The sequence below is a fragment of the Dasypus novemcinctus genome, chromosome 3 (genome assembly GCF_030445035.2).
Source record: "Dasypus novemcinctus isolate mDasNov1 chromosome 3, mDasNov1.1.hap2, whole genome shotgun sequence".
Taxonomy (NCBI): Eukaryota; Metazoa; Chordata; class Mammalia; order Cingulata; family Dasypodidae; genus Dasypus; species Dasypus novemcinctus.
The window spans coordinates 150,498,779-150,514,932 of record NC_080675.1 but is presented as its reverse complement, the minus strand read 5'-3'; the positions used below and the strand labels follow the sequence as shown (position 1 = coordinate 150,514,932).

The 16,154-nt window shown below is 39.7% G+C and overlaps 1 protein-coding gene across 6 annotated transcripts in view; it reads left to right on the top strand.

Moving 5' to 3' along the window:
• Positions 1-16,154, top strand: part of PTPN9 (protein tyrosine phosphatase non-receptor type 9) — a 103,390-nt gene that overhangs the window by 72,985 nt on the left and 14,251 nt on the right. For 3 of the 6 annotated variants that reach the window (XM_012530990.4, XM_058294559.1, XM_071214307.1), the window contains 4 exons: positions 425-535; positions 2,051-2,117; positions 2,232-2,379; positions 13,377-13,470. In XM_012530990.4, coding sequence (XP_012386444.1) covers positions 425-535; positions 2,051-2,117; positions 2,232-2,379; positions 13,377-13,470 — 420 coding nt within the window. Of the gene's footprint in view, positions 1-424; positions 536-2,050; positions 2,380-13,376; positions 13,471-16,154 lie in introns of all 6 variants that reach the window. The other 3 variants (XM_004473490.5, XM_004473491.5, XM_004473492.4) reach the window with 1 other exon arrangement.

The window sequence follows — 16,154 nt, the reverse complement described above, 5'->3', positions numbered from 1 at the left end:
TCTAGTTTTTTCTTTGCAAAGTTTTAATGGTCAGAATTTTTCTAGGAGGCATATATGTTTGCTTTTGTAGGCTAACTGCTAATAAAAGAATAGTTTTTGATCCATAGCGTTTATGTCGATGAGAACATAATGTCAGTACTTTTAAAGGTAAAACAGAAGTGGTTAAATGGCCACTTTTATATTTTATATATATTTTACCACAATTTTTAAAAAAGTAAATAAATCTGCTTCTAATGTTATTTTTTTCTAACTACCTTTTCTCTAGCTACTGAAGTGAAACCTGAATTAGACTCCCCCTGCTGGGTAAGAAAGGGGAGAAGAGCAGAAAACCTAAACTTTGGGCTTGAGCAGTCACAGTTTCTATTAGGATGCTGTTATAGTTCTGTAATTGGTATCCTTCAATCCTCAATTGTGTTCTCTGCAGGGAGCATTCCCGGCTCGTTTGAAGAAGGTGTTGATTGTGGGAGCACCTATATGGTTCCGAGTACCCTATTCTATTATCAGCCTCCTGTTGAAGGATAAAGTCCGAGAGAGGGTAAGGCAAGCTAGTCTCACCTTATTTTGAGGTGGATAGATGCATCCCCACCTCTAATGTCAAAATTCTGCCAACTAATTTTCTGCTTTCAAAAAAGTTCCTCGTGGTTTGTTTTTAGAGTACTTTCTGCTTCTGTTAATAGCATATTCACTCATATTCTCTGTTTTATTCATTAGTCAACTCAGTACAGGCTCCTCTCTTACTCGGCTACACGCTTCTTAAAGTTAGGAGCTGGACATGATTTGTCTGGCTCTCCTCTTCCACAAACCTTGTATAAAAATAGTTCAGAAGGAATGTGTCCCATAGGTAGCTGGGGGATGGCTGTTACTTCCAAAATTGAGCCTACTGCTATATAGGCCTTTAACTTTTTTTTTCTCAAATTTTTTATTTTGAAATAATTTCAAGCTTACAGGACAGTTGCAAAAATAATTCAGAACTCATATAACAAACTCGAACATGCCCCCTTTCCTCCCAGATACCCAGATCCATCAATTTTAACATTTTGTCACATTTGCTCCATCAGGCAGTCTTATCTGTTTATCATCTAAACATTTGAGAATAGTTTGTATACATCATTCTCTTTAAGCATATAATATTTCCTGGTACATTTCCTAATAAGGATATTTGCTTTTGTTACCACTTTAAATACAGCTATCAACACTCAATTATATACAATATAATTGTATTAGTTGAACTGGTGTTTGAATTTGTTCAATTAGAAATACCATTAAGTCCCTTTGACCACCAGGGTGGGGTATGATAGTTCCTCCCTGATCTTTTTCCTGGTATTTTCCCTTAAAATAGGTTGTTGCTTTCCAACTTCAGAATGTGTTATCTAAAATTATTTTAATTCTATCATAATGAGTTTCTAGTACTGAAGGATTATGGTTTCATTCACTGATTGCAGCCCTGGACAGAAAGGGCACATAAAACATTGACATAATAGGGTAAGATAATGAAATTGTTTTTTTGAAATATTGTCAGAGTTCTTTTTAAAGTAAGTTATGAGATAATATGAATATGACCATGCACATCTATATAGGTGGTCTTGTCTTTCTTTCATAGAAATCTGTCTTTCAGAATAGCCGTACCATGTGTGTCAAACAGCTTACTGGTCTAAAATTGGTTAACTTAGTATGGGGTTTTCAAAAATTGCCGTTAACCATGTCTTTGTAGTGATCAAAAAGGAGAGTACCAAACTGAAATGGTACTGGGAAGCCTTGTTAACAGTATAAAGGCTGTATTTGGTATACCTTCTCAGAAGCTTATATAACAGGGTCCCTAATTCCAGGAGGGAATTTTATACACATTCTGGGAAACTAAACCTTTGGGGAATTCCTACAGCTTCAGTCCTAGATAGATGATATGCAGTTCATCCACATCTTTTATAAGTATACCTAGTATTTCTCATTCCATTTCCCCAAACTTGATTTTTACAGTTATTCTTTTTCTTCACTATCTATGACATCCTCTTCCCACCACACCTATATTCACGTGTTTTTTTCTGACCTTCAGATTCAGATATTGAAGACATCTGAGGTCACACAGCACCTGCCCAGGGAGTGCCTTCCAGAAAACCTGGGTGGGTACGTCAAAATTGACCTCGCCAGTTGGAATTTCCAGTTCCTACCCCAAGTGAATGGCCACCCAGATCCCTTCGATGAGATCATCCTGTTCTCCCTCCCTCCTGCCTTAGACTGGGACTCGGTGCATGTTCCAGGTCCCCATGCCATGACCATCCAAGAGTTGGTGGACTATGTTAATACCAGGCAAAAGCGGGGGATATATGAGGAATATGAAGATATCCGTCGTGAGAACCCTGTTGGCACATTCCACTGTTCCATGTAAGTAGGAAAGGGTTGGGCGAAGGATTGGTTACCAAGATGGTTTTAGCAGGCCCTGGCAACAACTCCTTCATACTTCACTTCCAAAAAGTAAGACTTTCCCTTGTTTTAAGGAATATCCCTCTCACTTAGACAATGTTTTCTCTTATCCAGAAAGAGGCATCTCCTGTTTTGGTGCTTTTTGTCATATCCTATGCTCTGAAATGTCTGAAAATCTTTGATACCAACAGGGGAACCTTATAAGAATGAACACGTTTTGGAATATCTTCCTAAAATTCAAGTTTGTTTTTTTTTTAAGGCTCAAAATGGGCTGTTCTCTATTTATGTCCTCAGTAGTACAATCATTTGGGCAGTCTCTTCCTGAAACATTTGTAGTATAGTATTACATCCTGAGAAGGGGTGCTGGCACATTGCATAAAATAATCTGTAGTCATCAAGAAAGAAGAATTGTCTCAGGAAATTTGCCTCTTGGAATTTTCTTTCTATCTAAATTCTATCACAGAATCACCTTGCTAATTTATAACTCTGGTTCCAAACTACTTGATACCACTTGTTAGCAGTAGAGGATAGGTCATTTTTCTCACCACATTGCTCTCAAGTTCTGTTGGCTGCACCAGCAGTCTCTCTCTCTAACTAGTGGGCTCTGTCTGTTAAAATGATACGATTAGGAAAGCTTTCCCAGAAGGCCTAGGCTCAAGTTCCAGCCTAGCCAGAAATCCTCTCTGTGACTTATACAAATTAATTCCTTTTCTGTACTCCAGTTTTCCCATGTATAATATGTTACTGTTGGATTCTGATATCCACCTCACTTCTTAACTGTTTCAGGAATCTGTGATTCTGTGAACACCACTTCTACTTGTAATTCCTGTACAGCTTAGTCAGTATTCTCTACAAAGGATGCAAGAAGAGAGCCTTTTAGCAAAAGGAGAGAAAGAGAAAAGAATGAGGTAGGAAACAGATGAAGGAAGTAAGACAAGAAGCAACTGAGAAACTGATAAACAGCAAAAAAGTAGAAGAAAAAGGGAAAGCAGTGTGTGTATCAAGAGGGGATAGTAGTCTTTCTTCTCCCATAGCTGTTTCTTCCCTGCCATCTCAAGACCCATCTTTACATCCAATCTCTTTCCCAACTGGAACAGTTTTTTCTTCTGTAGTTTTGAATCAAGGAAGTAACATGAAGCAGGATATGCAGCTCCGAGAGGGTGCATACATGACCCGAGGATTCCTGACCTTGCTCTCAATGCTGCTGGAATTATCTATTGCTGTGAGGTTGTTGAGATGTCATTTATACTATGGTCCCTCCTCTCCCCCCCCCATTTAAGAAAGGTGAATTTTGGATTGTCCTCTTGGCATCACACAAACCAGATGCTGTGTTAAGATCAGAGAACCACATCCAGTCCTATGAGAAGACTTCCCAAGCCTGCCACTTTATTGAATGAATGCAGGGTCTCTTTGTCCCCCTCAGGAGCTAGAACCCAGAATCCTCATCAGCTCCAGCCCTCTGCCTTATACACGTCCCTGTAGAACTACTTATATAGAACAAGCTATGTTTCCCTTGGAATTCTGGATTATTAAGTAGATATCAAAGTATTCTCTCTTGTTCAGGGTTTCCATTGGCCAAGAGGCTTTCCTTCTTTTCTTCTCTCCAGTACTACTGAGGGGGGAAAAAAAGGATTTAAAAAAAAATTTCAAGTTTCATTTTGAGATTATTGTAGCTCCACATGCTATTGTAAGAAGTAATACAGACAGGTTCCAGATATCCTTTCCAAGGTTCTCCAAAGGCAACATCTTCTAAAGCTGCACTATAATATCATAACCAGAATATTAACATTGATATAACCCACTGATCTTTAATTCAGATTTCTCCAGTTTTACTTTCTGTATATTTGTATATATTTAGTTTTTTGCAGTTTTATCCCATGTACACTACAGTCTTGTGTATCTGCCACCACAAGGGGTTATATACTGAAAAACACAAAATCTTTAGTGAAAAATCCAATACAAATGATATAAGCTTTTAGTAAAGCAGGTTATAAATCAACATACCAAAATCAGTAGCTTTCATATAGATAAACAAAAGTCAGAAGATATTATGGACAAGTCCAATTTAATGATGGGTAGAAAAGTCATAGATTGGATATTAAAAGCAATGTTCAAAACTTACAGGATTAAAGCTATAAAACACTCCTGAAAGACATAGAGTAGACTTAAATGGAGGGATGTGCCATTCACTTAGGAAGTTTCACATCATGAATATGTCAGTTATCCCTAAGTTTAATTTATCATGTTAACACTGATCCAATATTTTTATAGGAACTAGACATATTGATTTAAAATTTCATTTAAAAGAAAAAAGTAGCAATAATAGGCAAGAACACCCTGAGAAAGGACAACTAAAACTGTGGTATTGCAGAGCAGCCTGCTTTGCGTGTACAAGGCCCCAGTACCTCTAAAAGAAAGTGTGGTATTGGCACATATACAGACAGATAGTGGAAAAGAATAGAAAACAAAGAATTAGACCAAACTACATATGGAAATTTAATATACGATAAAGGTAGCATGAGATTGGTTCTTTTCACTCAACGTAATTACTTCGCGATTGACCCAAGTAGTTGAATGTATCAATAGTCCATTCTTTTTTATTGCTGAATAGTATTCCATGGTATGGGTGTACTCTAGTTTGTTTAACTGTTTACCTATTGAAGGACATTTGGGTTGTTTCCAGTTTTTGGCTATTACATAAAACTGTTTTGAACATTTACATCTAAGTTTTTTTTTTTTTAACATTTATTTATTTTCTATTCCCCCCCAGTTTTCTGCTCTCTGTGTGCATTCGCTGTGTGTTCTTCTATGACCGCTTCTATCCTTATCAGCGGCACCAGGAATCTGTGTTTCTTTTTGTTGCGTCATCTTGCTGTGTCAGCTCTCCATGTGTGCAGCACCATTCTTGGGCAGGCTGCACTTTCTTTCGCGCTGGGCGGCTATCCTTATGGGGTGCACTCCTTGCGCGTGGGGCTCCCCTGTGTGGCAGGGCATTCCTTGCGCGCATCAGCACTGCACATGGGCCAGCTCCACATGGGTCAAGGAGGCCTGGGGATTGAACCGCAAACCTCCCATGTCGTAGGTGGATGCCTTATCCGTTGGGCCAAGTCTGCTTCTCTGCATCCAAGTTTTGAGTAAACCTGAAATTTATCTATTTCTCTGGGATAAATGCCCAAGAAAAGAATTGCTAGGTCATTTGTAGGTTTAATTTTCTAAGAAACTGCCCAACTGTTGGCTGTACCAACATTGGCTGTACCATTACCAGCAGTGTATGAGTGATCCTCATTCTTTGCATCCTCACCTGCATTTGGTATTATAACAATTTTTTATTTTAGCTATTCTGATATGCATATAAAAATAATTCATTGTGGTTTTAATCCGCATTTCCCTATTGGCTAATGATGTTGAATATCTTTTTCATGTGTTCATTTGCCATCTGTATACCATTGTTGGTAAAATGTCTTTTGATGGTTTTTCACCCATTTTCTAATTGGATTTTTTTTCTGGCAAAATTTGAGAGTTTTTACATATTCTGCATATTGGTTCTTTATTGGCTATGTGGTTTGTGAATATTTTTTCCCATTCTATAGATTATTTTGTCATAGAATCCCACTTAACTCTGCAGTAAAATATATAGATATATATATATTTTTAAAGATTTATTTATTTCTCCCTACCTCCCTCTTGTTTGTACTTGCTGTGTCTGTTCGTTGGAATTTCCTTTTTAGGAGGCACAACAAAACTGAACCTGAAACCTCCCATGTGGGAGCTAGGTGCCTAATCACTTGAGCCACCTCCACTCCCTGCTTTGTTGAGTCTCATTATGTTTTCCTCTTTGTATCTCTTTTTGCTTCATTTTGTTGCGTTAGCCCGCCACACCAGCCCCTCGTATCAGCTCTCTGTCTTAGTTGTCTTCCTTAGGGGAGGTCCTAGGAACCAAACCTGGGACCTCCCATGTGGTAGGCAGAAGCTCAATCATTTGAGCCATATCTGCTTCCTAGATATATCTTTTAATCAGTTCTTTTGTGAAGCAGAAGCTTTTGCTTTTATTAAGTCTAGATTATCAATTTTTTCCTTCTGTGGATCATATTTTTGGTGTCAAGTCCAAGAACAGTTTTTGTCTAGTCCTAGATTCTGAAGATTTTCTCCTGTTTTTTTCTAAAAGTTTTATATAGTTTCATATTTTACATTAAAGTCAATGGTCAATTCTTTAGTTTTTAGTTTTTAAATAAAATTTTATTCAAGTATTTCATATGTGAATTTACATAAATAATAAGCATATAGTAAAAGTTGTGAACTTACAAAACAGACATGCATACCATCATATAGGGCTCCCATTCATCACCTTATTTTTCCTCCAACCCATACAATTATTAATACTCTTAGTGTTTGTATTAGTCAGCCAAAGGGGTATTGATGCAAAATACCAGAAATTGGTTGTTTTTTATAAAGGTTATTTATTTGGGGTAGGAGCTTACAGGTACCAGGCCATAAAGCATAAGTTACTTTCCTCACCAAAGTCTATTTTCACATGTTGGAGCAAGATGACTGCCGACGTCTATGAAGGTTCAGGCTTCCAGGGTTCCACCGGGCTCAGCTCCTCTGTTTTCTCCACAAGGTTGGCTGTAGACTATGAGGCTCTCTAGACTTCGCCTCTCTCCACAAGGTCAGCCATAGACTGTCTGGTGAATGGCTTTGTCTCTTCCCCTAGGGCTCCAGCTTAAGACTTCATCAAACTCCAACATCAAAACCTTCAACTCTGTTCTTTGCCATGCCTTTTATCTGTGAGTACCCACCCACCAAGGGGTGGGTAAGCAAAGCCCTAATCATAACTCAACCATGCCTAGGCACAGATCTGTTTACAAACATAATCCATTCTCTGTTTTTGGAATTCATAACCATATCATACTGCTACAATACTATACAATGCCATGATCCATTTTTAATTAATTTTTGTGGAAGTTGTAATGTTTAGGTTTATTTTATTTTTTTGCCTATGGATGTTCATTTATTCTAGTACCATTTTGTTGAAAAGGATATCCTTTCTTGAGTTGCTTTTGTAGCTTTGTCAAAAATCAGCTGGCCATATTTGTATTGGAACGAGGGAATTTTTTAAAATATGGGAAAACTACAGAGTATAACAAAACAACTGTGTTCCTATGACCAGAATTGACACTGACAATTGTTAATATTTTTGTCATGCTTGGTTCAAGACTTTTTTTATTATATAAAAGAAATAATTGATTATAAAGTTGAAATCTCTTCTAATCCTCACCCTCAGTTCTCCCCACTCCCCAGAAGTAGCCAGTAGTATAAATAGATGTTTCCAACCAGTCCTTTTTGTTTATATGTTTTATTTATTTGTATGTGTCCATGAACTATATAGATTTTTTTTTTCTCTCCCCTTCTCTCCCCTCTTCCCAAGTTGTCTGCTCTCTGTGTCCATTTGCTGTGTGTTCTTCTGTGACCGCTTCTATCCTTATCAGCGGCACCGGGAATCTATGTTTCTTTTTGTTGCATCATCTTGTTGTGTCAGCTCTCCATGTGTGCAGCACCATTCTTGGGCAGGCTGCACTTTCTTTCCCGCTGGGCAGCTCTCCTTACTGGGTGCACTCCTTGCGCATGGGGCTCCCCTACGCAGGGGACACCCCTGCGTGGCACAGCACTCCTTGCACGCATCAGCACTGTGCATGGGCCAGCTCCACACGGGTCAAGGAGGCCTGGGGTTTGAACCGCTGACCTCCCATGAGGTAGGCAGATGCCTATCCATTGGGCCAAGTCTGCTTCCCTCTATATAGATTTTTTAAAAAAGATTTATTTTTATTTATTTCCCCCCTCCTGGTTGGTTGCACTCGCTGTGTCCATTCGTTGTGTGCTCTCTGTGTTTGCTTCTCTTCTCCTTAGGAGGCACCAGGAACCGAATCTGAGACCTCCCATGTGGGAGACAGGTGCTCAATCACTTGAGCTGCCTTAACTCCCTGGTTTGTTGTGTCTCTCATTGTCTTTCCTCTTTGTGTCTCTTTGCTGCATCATCCTGTTGGGTCAGTTCGCTATCTTCCTTGCTGTCTTGCTCATCTTTTCCAGGAGGTACTGGGAACTGAACCCAGGGCCTCCCATATGGTAGGCTGGAGCTCAATCACTTGAGCCATATTTGCTTTGCTAGATTATTATTTTATATGGGTGGTCTTTGTGAAAAAATTTTTTTCACTTTTGCTCTATAACACATACAAATAATTAACAAATAAAAGTACTAAAGAAACATGCAACAAAATAAATAGCTATCTCCTGTCTTATGCCTTAGTTCCACACCCTATAGTTACGTTTTTAACTCTTATGGTTCTTTCTTCTAGTATATCTTGTATAATTCTAAATAAAATGGTTTTAATGCTCTTTAATGATTTGTTTGGTAGTTGAGCATTTAGCTCCTATACCATGTCTCCACTTCCCTATTGATTATTTTTCCAACATAATTAAGTCACAGTTTTTAAGAAGTCAAACTGCTGGGCCGCAGTCTGATCTGGCAGGGTATCAATGCGGTAGCAGCTGAGCCAGGATCCCCTGGAAGCCATAGGCTCTCCTGACCCAGTTGACACTATTGCCTTGCTGACCTGACAGATGGGGCCAAGCTTAGGGACCCCATTTCCTTTCTCACCTGATATTTTCCCTCCAGAACACCACAGGTTACTTGCCTTGAGTTGAAAAATAGTTGGAATTTACACCTGTCAATTTGTACTCAATTCTGAAATCTTTTTTTTTTAAAGGTTTATTTATTTCTCTCCCCTTCCCCCCCACCCCAGTTGTCTGTTCTCTGTGTCTATTTGCTGCGTGTTCTTCTTTGCCGCTTCTGTCGTTGTCAGCGGCACAGGAATCTGTGTTTTCTTTTTATTGCATCATCTTGTTGTGTCAACTCTCCGTGTGTGCAGCATCATTCCAGGGCAGGCTGCACTTTCTTTCGTACTGGGGGCTCTCCTTAACGGGGTGCACTCTTTGCGCGTGGGGCTCCCCTACGCAGGTTTTCTTTTTATTGCGTCATCTTGTTGTGTCAACTCTCCTTGTGTGCAGCATCATTCCAGGGCAGGCTGCACTTTCTTTCGTACTGGGGGCTCTCCTTAACGGGGTGCACTCTTTGCGCGTGGGGCTCCCCTACGCACGGTACTCCTTGCACACATCAGCACTGCGCATGGGCCAGCTCCACACGGGCCAAGGAGGCCCGGGGTCTGAACTGCGGACCTCCCATGTGGCAGACGGACGCCTTAACCACTGGACCAAGTCCGCCGCCAATTCTGAAATCTTTAAGATATGACACAAAGTTTGGTTTTCTACTGTCATGTGAGAACATTATATAAATATTATGTGACTATATAAATTTTTTTCCTGCAGAGCTAAGTGTGATTCTGTAAAATAATCAAATACATTAAATTTCATGGATTCCATTTTTTTTCTTTTGGACTTAGTTATCTAATCTTTTTTCATTTGCTTTAATTTTCTATGTACCTATCCTTATTTTTTTTTCCATATACTTGAGCACTTTTTTTTTTTTTTAAGGATTTATTTATTTCTACCCCCCTTGCAGTTTTGCACTGTCTGTTCATTGTGTGCTCAATCTTCTTTTTAGGGGGCACCCGGAACTGTACCTGGACCTCCCATGTGGGAGGGAGGTGCCCACTGGCTTCAGCCACCTCCATCCCTTGTTATGTCTCTTATTGTGTTTCCTTTTGGTGTTTCTTTGTTGCATCCGCTCACTGTGCCAGCCTGTCACATCAGCTTGCTGTCTTGTTGTCTTCTTTAGGAGACACTGAGCTGGGACCATCTGTGTGGTAGGCAGGTGTCCAACTGCTTGAGCTCCATCCGCTTCCCAGGGACTCTTAGTTCTTTTGTTCCAGTTCAGTCCATGGTTGGTTGTTCTCTTGGCCTTCTCCTTATCTTTCATCCTGAGATTTCTCCTCCCCTTGTTCTTTTATTGGATCCTGATTCCTGGGTCCCATATCCTCTTCTTTCTTTACTTATATTTCATTTTGCAAGATCATAAAATTCTAGGTTGGAAACAATTTTATCTCAGAATATTTAATGCAATACCTTTCTAATTGCTACTGAATAGTTTGATGCTACTTTTATTCTTTATCAAGCCGTTGTAAATGCTCTGGGTTTTTTGTTTGTTTTATCTTGTTTTCTTTTCCTTCTCTGGACACTTTGATAGTTTATTTTTCTATTAAAAAATTTCACAGTGAAGTGCATTGTTTTAGGATACTTAATGGGTTGATGGGCTCTTTTCATCTAAAGACTTGTGTTCTTCAGTTTTAGGGAAAAAAAATTTAAGCAATTTTATTGGGATATATTCACATACCTTATAAACCATCTAAAGTATACATTCAATGGCTTTTGGTATAATCACAGATAGGAAACTTTCTTTTTGTACATTCTGTCATTTTTCCCTCTGGAATTCCTGTCTCTGGTTGGATCTCCTAGAACAGGAGTTGACAAACATTTTCTTAAAGGGCAAAATAGTATGGCTTGCAGTGCTTACAGTCTCTGGTGCAGGCATTCAGTTCTGTCATGATAGTATGAAAGCAGCCATAGATGGTACATAAGTGAATGGGGTTGGCTGTGTTCCAATAAAACTTTATTTATTTATTTATTTTTAAAGATTTATTTTTTATTTATTTCTGTCCCCTTCCCCTGCCAGTTGTCTGCTCTCTGTGTCCATTTGCTGTGTGTTCTGTGTCCATTCTTGTCAGCAGCACCAGGAATCTGTGTCTCGTTTTGTTGTGTCATCTTGCTGCGTCAGCTCCCTGAGTGTGGCATGGCACTCCTTGCGTGCATCAGCACTGTGCATGGGCCAGCTTTTACCACACAGGTCAGGAGGCGCTGGGTTTGAACCTTGGACCTTCCATGTGGTAGGTGGGTGCTCTATCCATTGAGCCAAATTGCTTCCCCAATAAAACTTTATTTACGGGAAGCGGACTTGACTCAATGGTTAGAGTGTCTGCCTACCCACACGGGAGGTCCACGGTTCAAACCCAGGGCCTCCTTGACCCGTGTGGAGCTGGCCCATGTGCAGTGCTGATGTGCGCAAGGAGTGCCGTGCCATGCAGTGGTGTCGCCTGTGTAGGGGAGCCCTATGAGCAAGGAGTGTGCCCCGTAAGGAGAACTGCCCAGGAGTGGCGCTTCAGACATGCAGCAAGATGATGCAACAAAAGGAGACAGAGATTCCCTGTGCCACTGACAAGAATAGAAGCTGACACAGAAGAACACACAGTGAATGTACACAGAGAACAGACAACTGGAGTGGGGGGGGAATAATTTTAAAAACAGCCATATTGTGGTTTCTTGACTGATTTCTTAATTTTTCTGTCATTTTTCATCACTTTGAGTTTTTGTTTTATATTCTGGAAAATTTCTTTTATGTCTTTTTTTTTCTTTTATCTCTTCTATTGAAATTCTTTTTTAATCACTTTTAATTTCCAAGAGACTTTTTTTTCTTGCTTTTTCTTTGTTCATAGTTTCCTTTTTTTGTTTTATGTATGAAATGCCTTCTTTTTTCTCACTGAAGATACTAGTTCTAGCATTTTAGACGTCATTTCCTCTTTTTTTTTTTTAAAGATTTATTTATTTATTTAATTCCCCTCCCCTCCCCGGTTGTCTGTTCTCTGTGTCTATTTGCTGCGTCTTGTTTCTTTGTCCACTTCTGTTGTCTGTCAGTGGCAAGGGAAGTGTGGGCAGTGCCATTCCTGGGCAGGCTGCACTTTCTTTCGCGCTGGGTGGCTCTCCTTATGGGTGCACTCCTTGCGCGTGGGGCTCCCCTACGCGGGGGACACCCCTGTGTGGCAGGGCACTCCTTGCGCGCATCAGCAGTGCACATGGGCCAGCTGCACACGGGTCAAGGAGGCCCGGGGTTTGAACCGCGGACCTCCCATGTGGTAGACAGACGCCCTAACCACTGGGCCAAGTCCGTTTCCTGTCATTTCCTCTTACTGGCCCTCTTGTGCTTTTTCCCTGTGTATTTGAGTTGGTCTCTTTTGTGTTAGAGGCTTTTCATTATTTATCCGGAGATCTGTGGTTGTTAGTTCACACTTAGGAGTGAGACCCTTAAAAGCTGCTTGGAATTTCTGTTTGCATGGATGCGCTTCAAATTAGGATTAGCAAGATTAGCAATCTAACCTTATTAATATACCTCAATTAACAGAATGCTTTTATCTTGGGCTCTTCACTTTCCAGAGAAAAATTCTCCAGTCTCTTTCATAGTGGGGTCCAAGTCCAGATATGAATGTAGAACTGGACTGGAGTATGGAGTAGTGAGTCTTATTTATTATGTGGATTTTCACTTACTCCCGTTTTTAGCCCTATACGTACCTCACCTTGCCTTGCAAGTTATGGGATTTCTGAGGGTGAATCGTTACTTCTTTCTGCAGATACTTTCCTGGGTCCTGGCTTTCTGCACTTAGCCATGTTACCCAAAACCCTTCCATCTGCTTTCTCTACCAAAAACCGGTTGAATTCTCTTTGTCTGCTGATGTCTCCACTGTTGTTTTTTGTTCTTTTGTGTTTTTACCTATTAGTATTGTCATTTTAGCAAAGTTACTGGGTAGAGTGAAGGCAACCATGTTGTCAGCCTACCATGTCAAATTGAAACTTAAGAAGTTTATTTTGAATGTCTTTTGAGAAAGGAGAAGTAGGAAATTTTATTGGCAACTAAATATTTTTGGTGCTGTATACCATTTACATCATTTTTTTCTCCCTCACATTTTAGAATAGAAATATCTATGTTTTTTCTGATTATAAAAGTAATATATACTTATGATAAAAATGTTAAATGAAATGAAACTGTATAGACAATAGAGAAGAGTTCCCATATCTCCACCCCCAAGGGTACTTAACATGCATCTTTGCACTGTCAAACTTCACACATATGCACTGCCCTAATTTTTCTGTAATCTAGCTTGTTATTTCATTTCCTTCAGGTCTCCAGGAAACTTAGAGAAGAACCGCTACGGAGATGTACCCTGCCTGGACCAAACTAGAGTAAAGCTGACAAAACGAAGTGGCCACACTCAGGTAGACAGATAAATGCCATCTTTTCGGGAATATTGAGGAAAATTTAAGCCTGTTCCAAAGTGAAATTTACTAATCCTGTCCTAGAAAGAACATAGGCTTTGAAGGCAGAAAGACGGTTTAAGTTCCACTTTCACTATGTCCTAGACTGTGTAATCATAGGCAATTCCTAAACACTCATCTCACACTACTATAGTAGAAATTAAGTCAACTGCTTTATGCAAATGCTGATAGCACAAGGTCCGGCATATTGTGGGTGCTGAATACAATTGTTACTTCTTTTACTCCTTAGTTATAAAATCATGGCCTTTTAGTCCAACTGAGTTTGTGAGTGTATGTGCATCATTTCAAGGCAGTTCTGATTATAATGACCTCTAATTTTTCTATCAAGAAAATCTGAAAAAATTTTGGGCAACTATTGTATACATAAATATCTAGAGAAAGAGATGAAATTATTCACTGTATCAACTTGATTATATCTTTACATATTGAAATTGCATCTGTAATACATTAAAATAGATACTTAGTGAAAATTTTAATCAAACTCTTCACATGCACCTTTAATAACATAAGTGTCTTTGTCATCATTAGAACTGTTTTTGTTTTTTTTTTACATTTATTTTATTTATTTCTCTCCCCTTCTCCCCCGCCCAGTTGTCTGCTCTCTGTGTCCATTTGCTGCGTGTTCTTATTTGTCTGCTTCTGTTGTCAGCGGCATGGGAATCTGTGTTTCTTTTTTGTTGTGTCATCTTGCTGTGTCAGCTCTCTGTGTGTGCAGCGCCATTCCTGGACAGGCTGCACTTTCTTTCACGCTGGGCGGCTCTCCTTACGGGGTGCACTCCTTGCACGTGGGGCTCCCCTACGTGGGGGACACCCCTGCGTGGCACGGCACTCTTTGCACGCATCAGCACTGCACGTGGGCCAGCTCCACACGGGTCAAGGAGGCCCAGGGTTTGAACCGCAGACCTCCCATGTGGTAGACGGACGCCCTAACCACTGGGCCAAGTCCGCCTCCCTAGAACTGCTTTTTGAGTTGCCCTAATGCAGTCTTCCAGAGCTCATCATCTTTATTTCCTTTTTTTTTTTTGGAGGAACCAGGGACTGAACCCAGGACCTTGTATGTAGGCAGTAGGTGCTCAGCCACTGAGCTATGCCCACTCTCCTCTTTATTTCCTTTAAAGTGCAAGATATTGTCACTGGAAAATTTATCTTAAACTAGAAAAATCTACTAGCATAACATTAGGACAGTTTTTCTTTTCATCCATCCTGCATTTCATGTATCCCCTATAACATAATCATTTTCTTATTCCTTAATTAAAGTGCCTTTTTTAATATATATTTATTTTTAAAGAAGCTTTAGATTACATAAATGTTACCTCAAAAATATAGGGGTAAATGTAAAAGAGAAAAAAATTTAAAAATAGGGAATTTCCTTATACACCATCCCCACCCCCTCCCACACTTTCCCACTTTAACAACATCTTTCATTGGAGTGGTACATTTGTTACAATTGATGAACACATATTGAAGCATTGTACTAGCCAAGGACTATAGTTTACATTAAGTTTACACTTTGTCCTGCACAATTTTACAGGTTTTGACAAAATGTGTAATGGCCTGTATCTGTCATTGCAGTGCCTTGCAGGACAATTCCAGTGTCTCAAAAGTACCCCCATGTTGTACCTATTCTTCCCTCTCCCTCCCCTCAGAACCTTTGGTGGCCACTGCCTCTATACCTATTTATTTATTTTTTAATTGTTTTTAATTTACCTTTATATCAGTGACACAAATCCTTCCATTGCTAGAATAATCATAAATCCACTTTAGTCCATAGTTCCTTTCTACCTTCATTCCTTAATCTTGAGGATTTGGGGATGGTGATGCCTAACCCTATCTCCAGTTGAGAGAGGGCTTATATCCCATGAGGCAGATGGATGGGACTGTATTGCTTGCAGTTGCAGATACTCTCTGCTTCCTGGGATGGTCATTGTCCCTCATCATCCTTTTGTTAGTTGTCTTGGATGAGGAAAGTGCTCTTTAATATAACTTTTTTACAGCAATATCCAGTACTTAGAATTTTGACATCTAAAACTCCATTGGTGTTAAATTTCTTCTTTTACCTTCTGATATACCAATTCTATCTGTTGACCTATACCAGCATTAAGAAAATAACATTGATTAAGAATATTGTTCAAAAAAAAGGAATTTAAAAAGTGCTTCTATAACATGACATACATTATAGGGACTTATTTTAAAAGCTATTCCTCTCTTCCTGGGGGATAATTTTTGGAAAAATTATTGCCTCATATTTGGGCATGCATGGTACATGGGTTGGGACCCTAGGGTCATGGTTTCAATCTCTCTTGGCCCTCTTGTTTCAAGCACATAAACTGAATTCACAGTCTTGTCCAGGACCCTTGTAGATGGTTTTCCTGCAGGAGCATTTTAAGAATCTGGATGATTTTGGGCAAATTCATCATTATGACTGAGATTATCAGAGGATATGCTCTGAAAAAGTGGAGTATGATGATTCGGGTGGGGCTCTGGAGTCAGGGATATCTGTGTTTATCTTTTTTGTGGACTGTGCTGTGCCCAGTATCAGGAAGAGTGCCTGAACCTATCAGCACCCAGTAAATACTGGAATAAATGAGTAAATCCCAGTGTAGCAAGAGACTATTCTAGTTTAA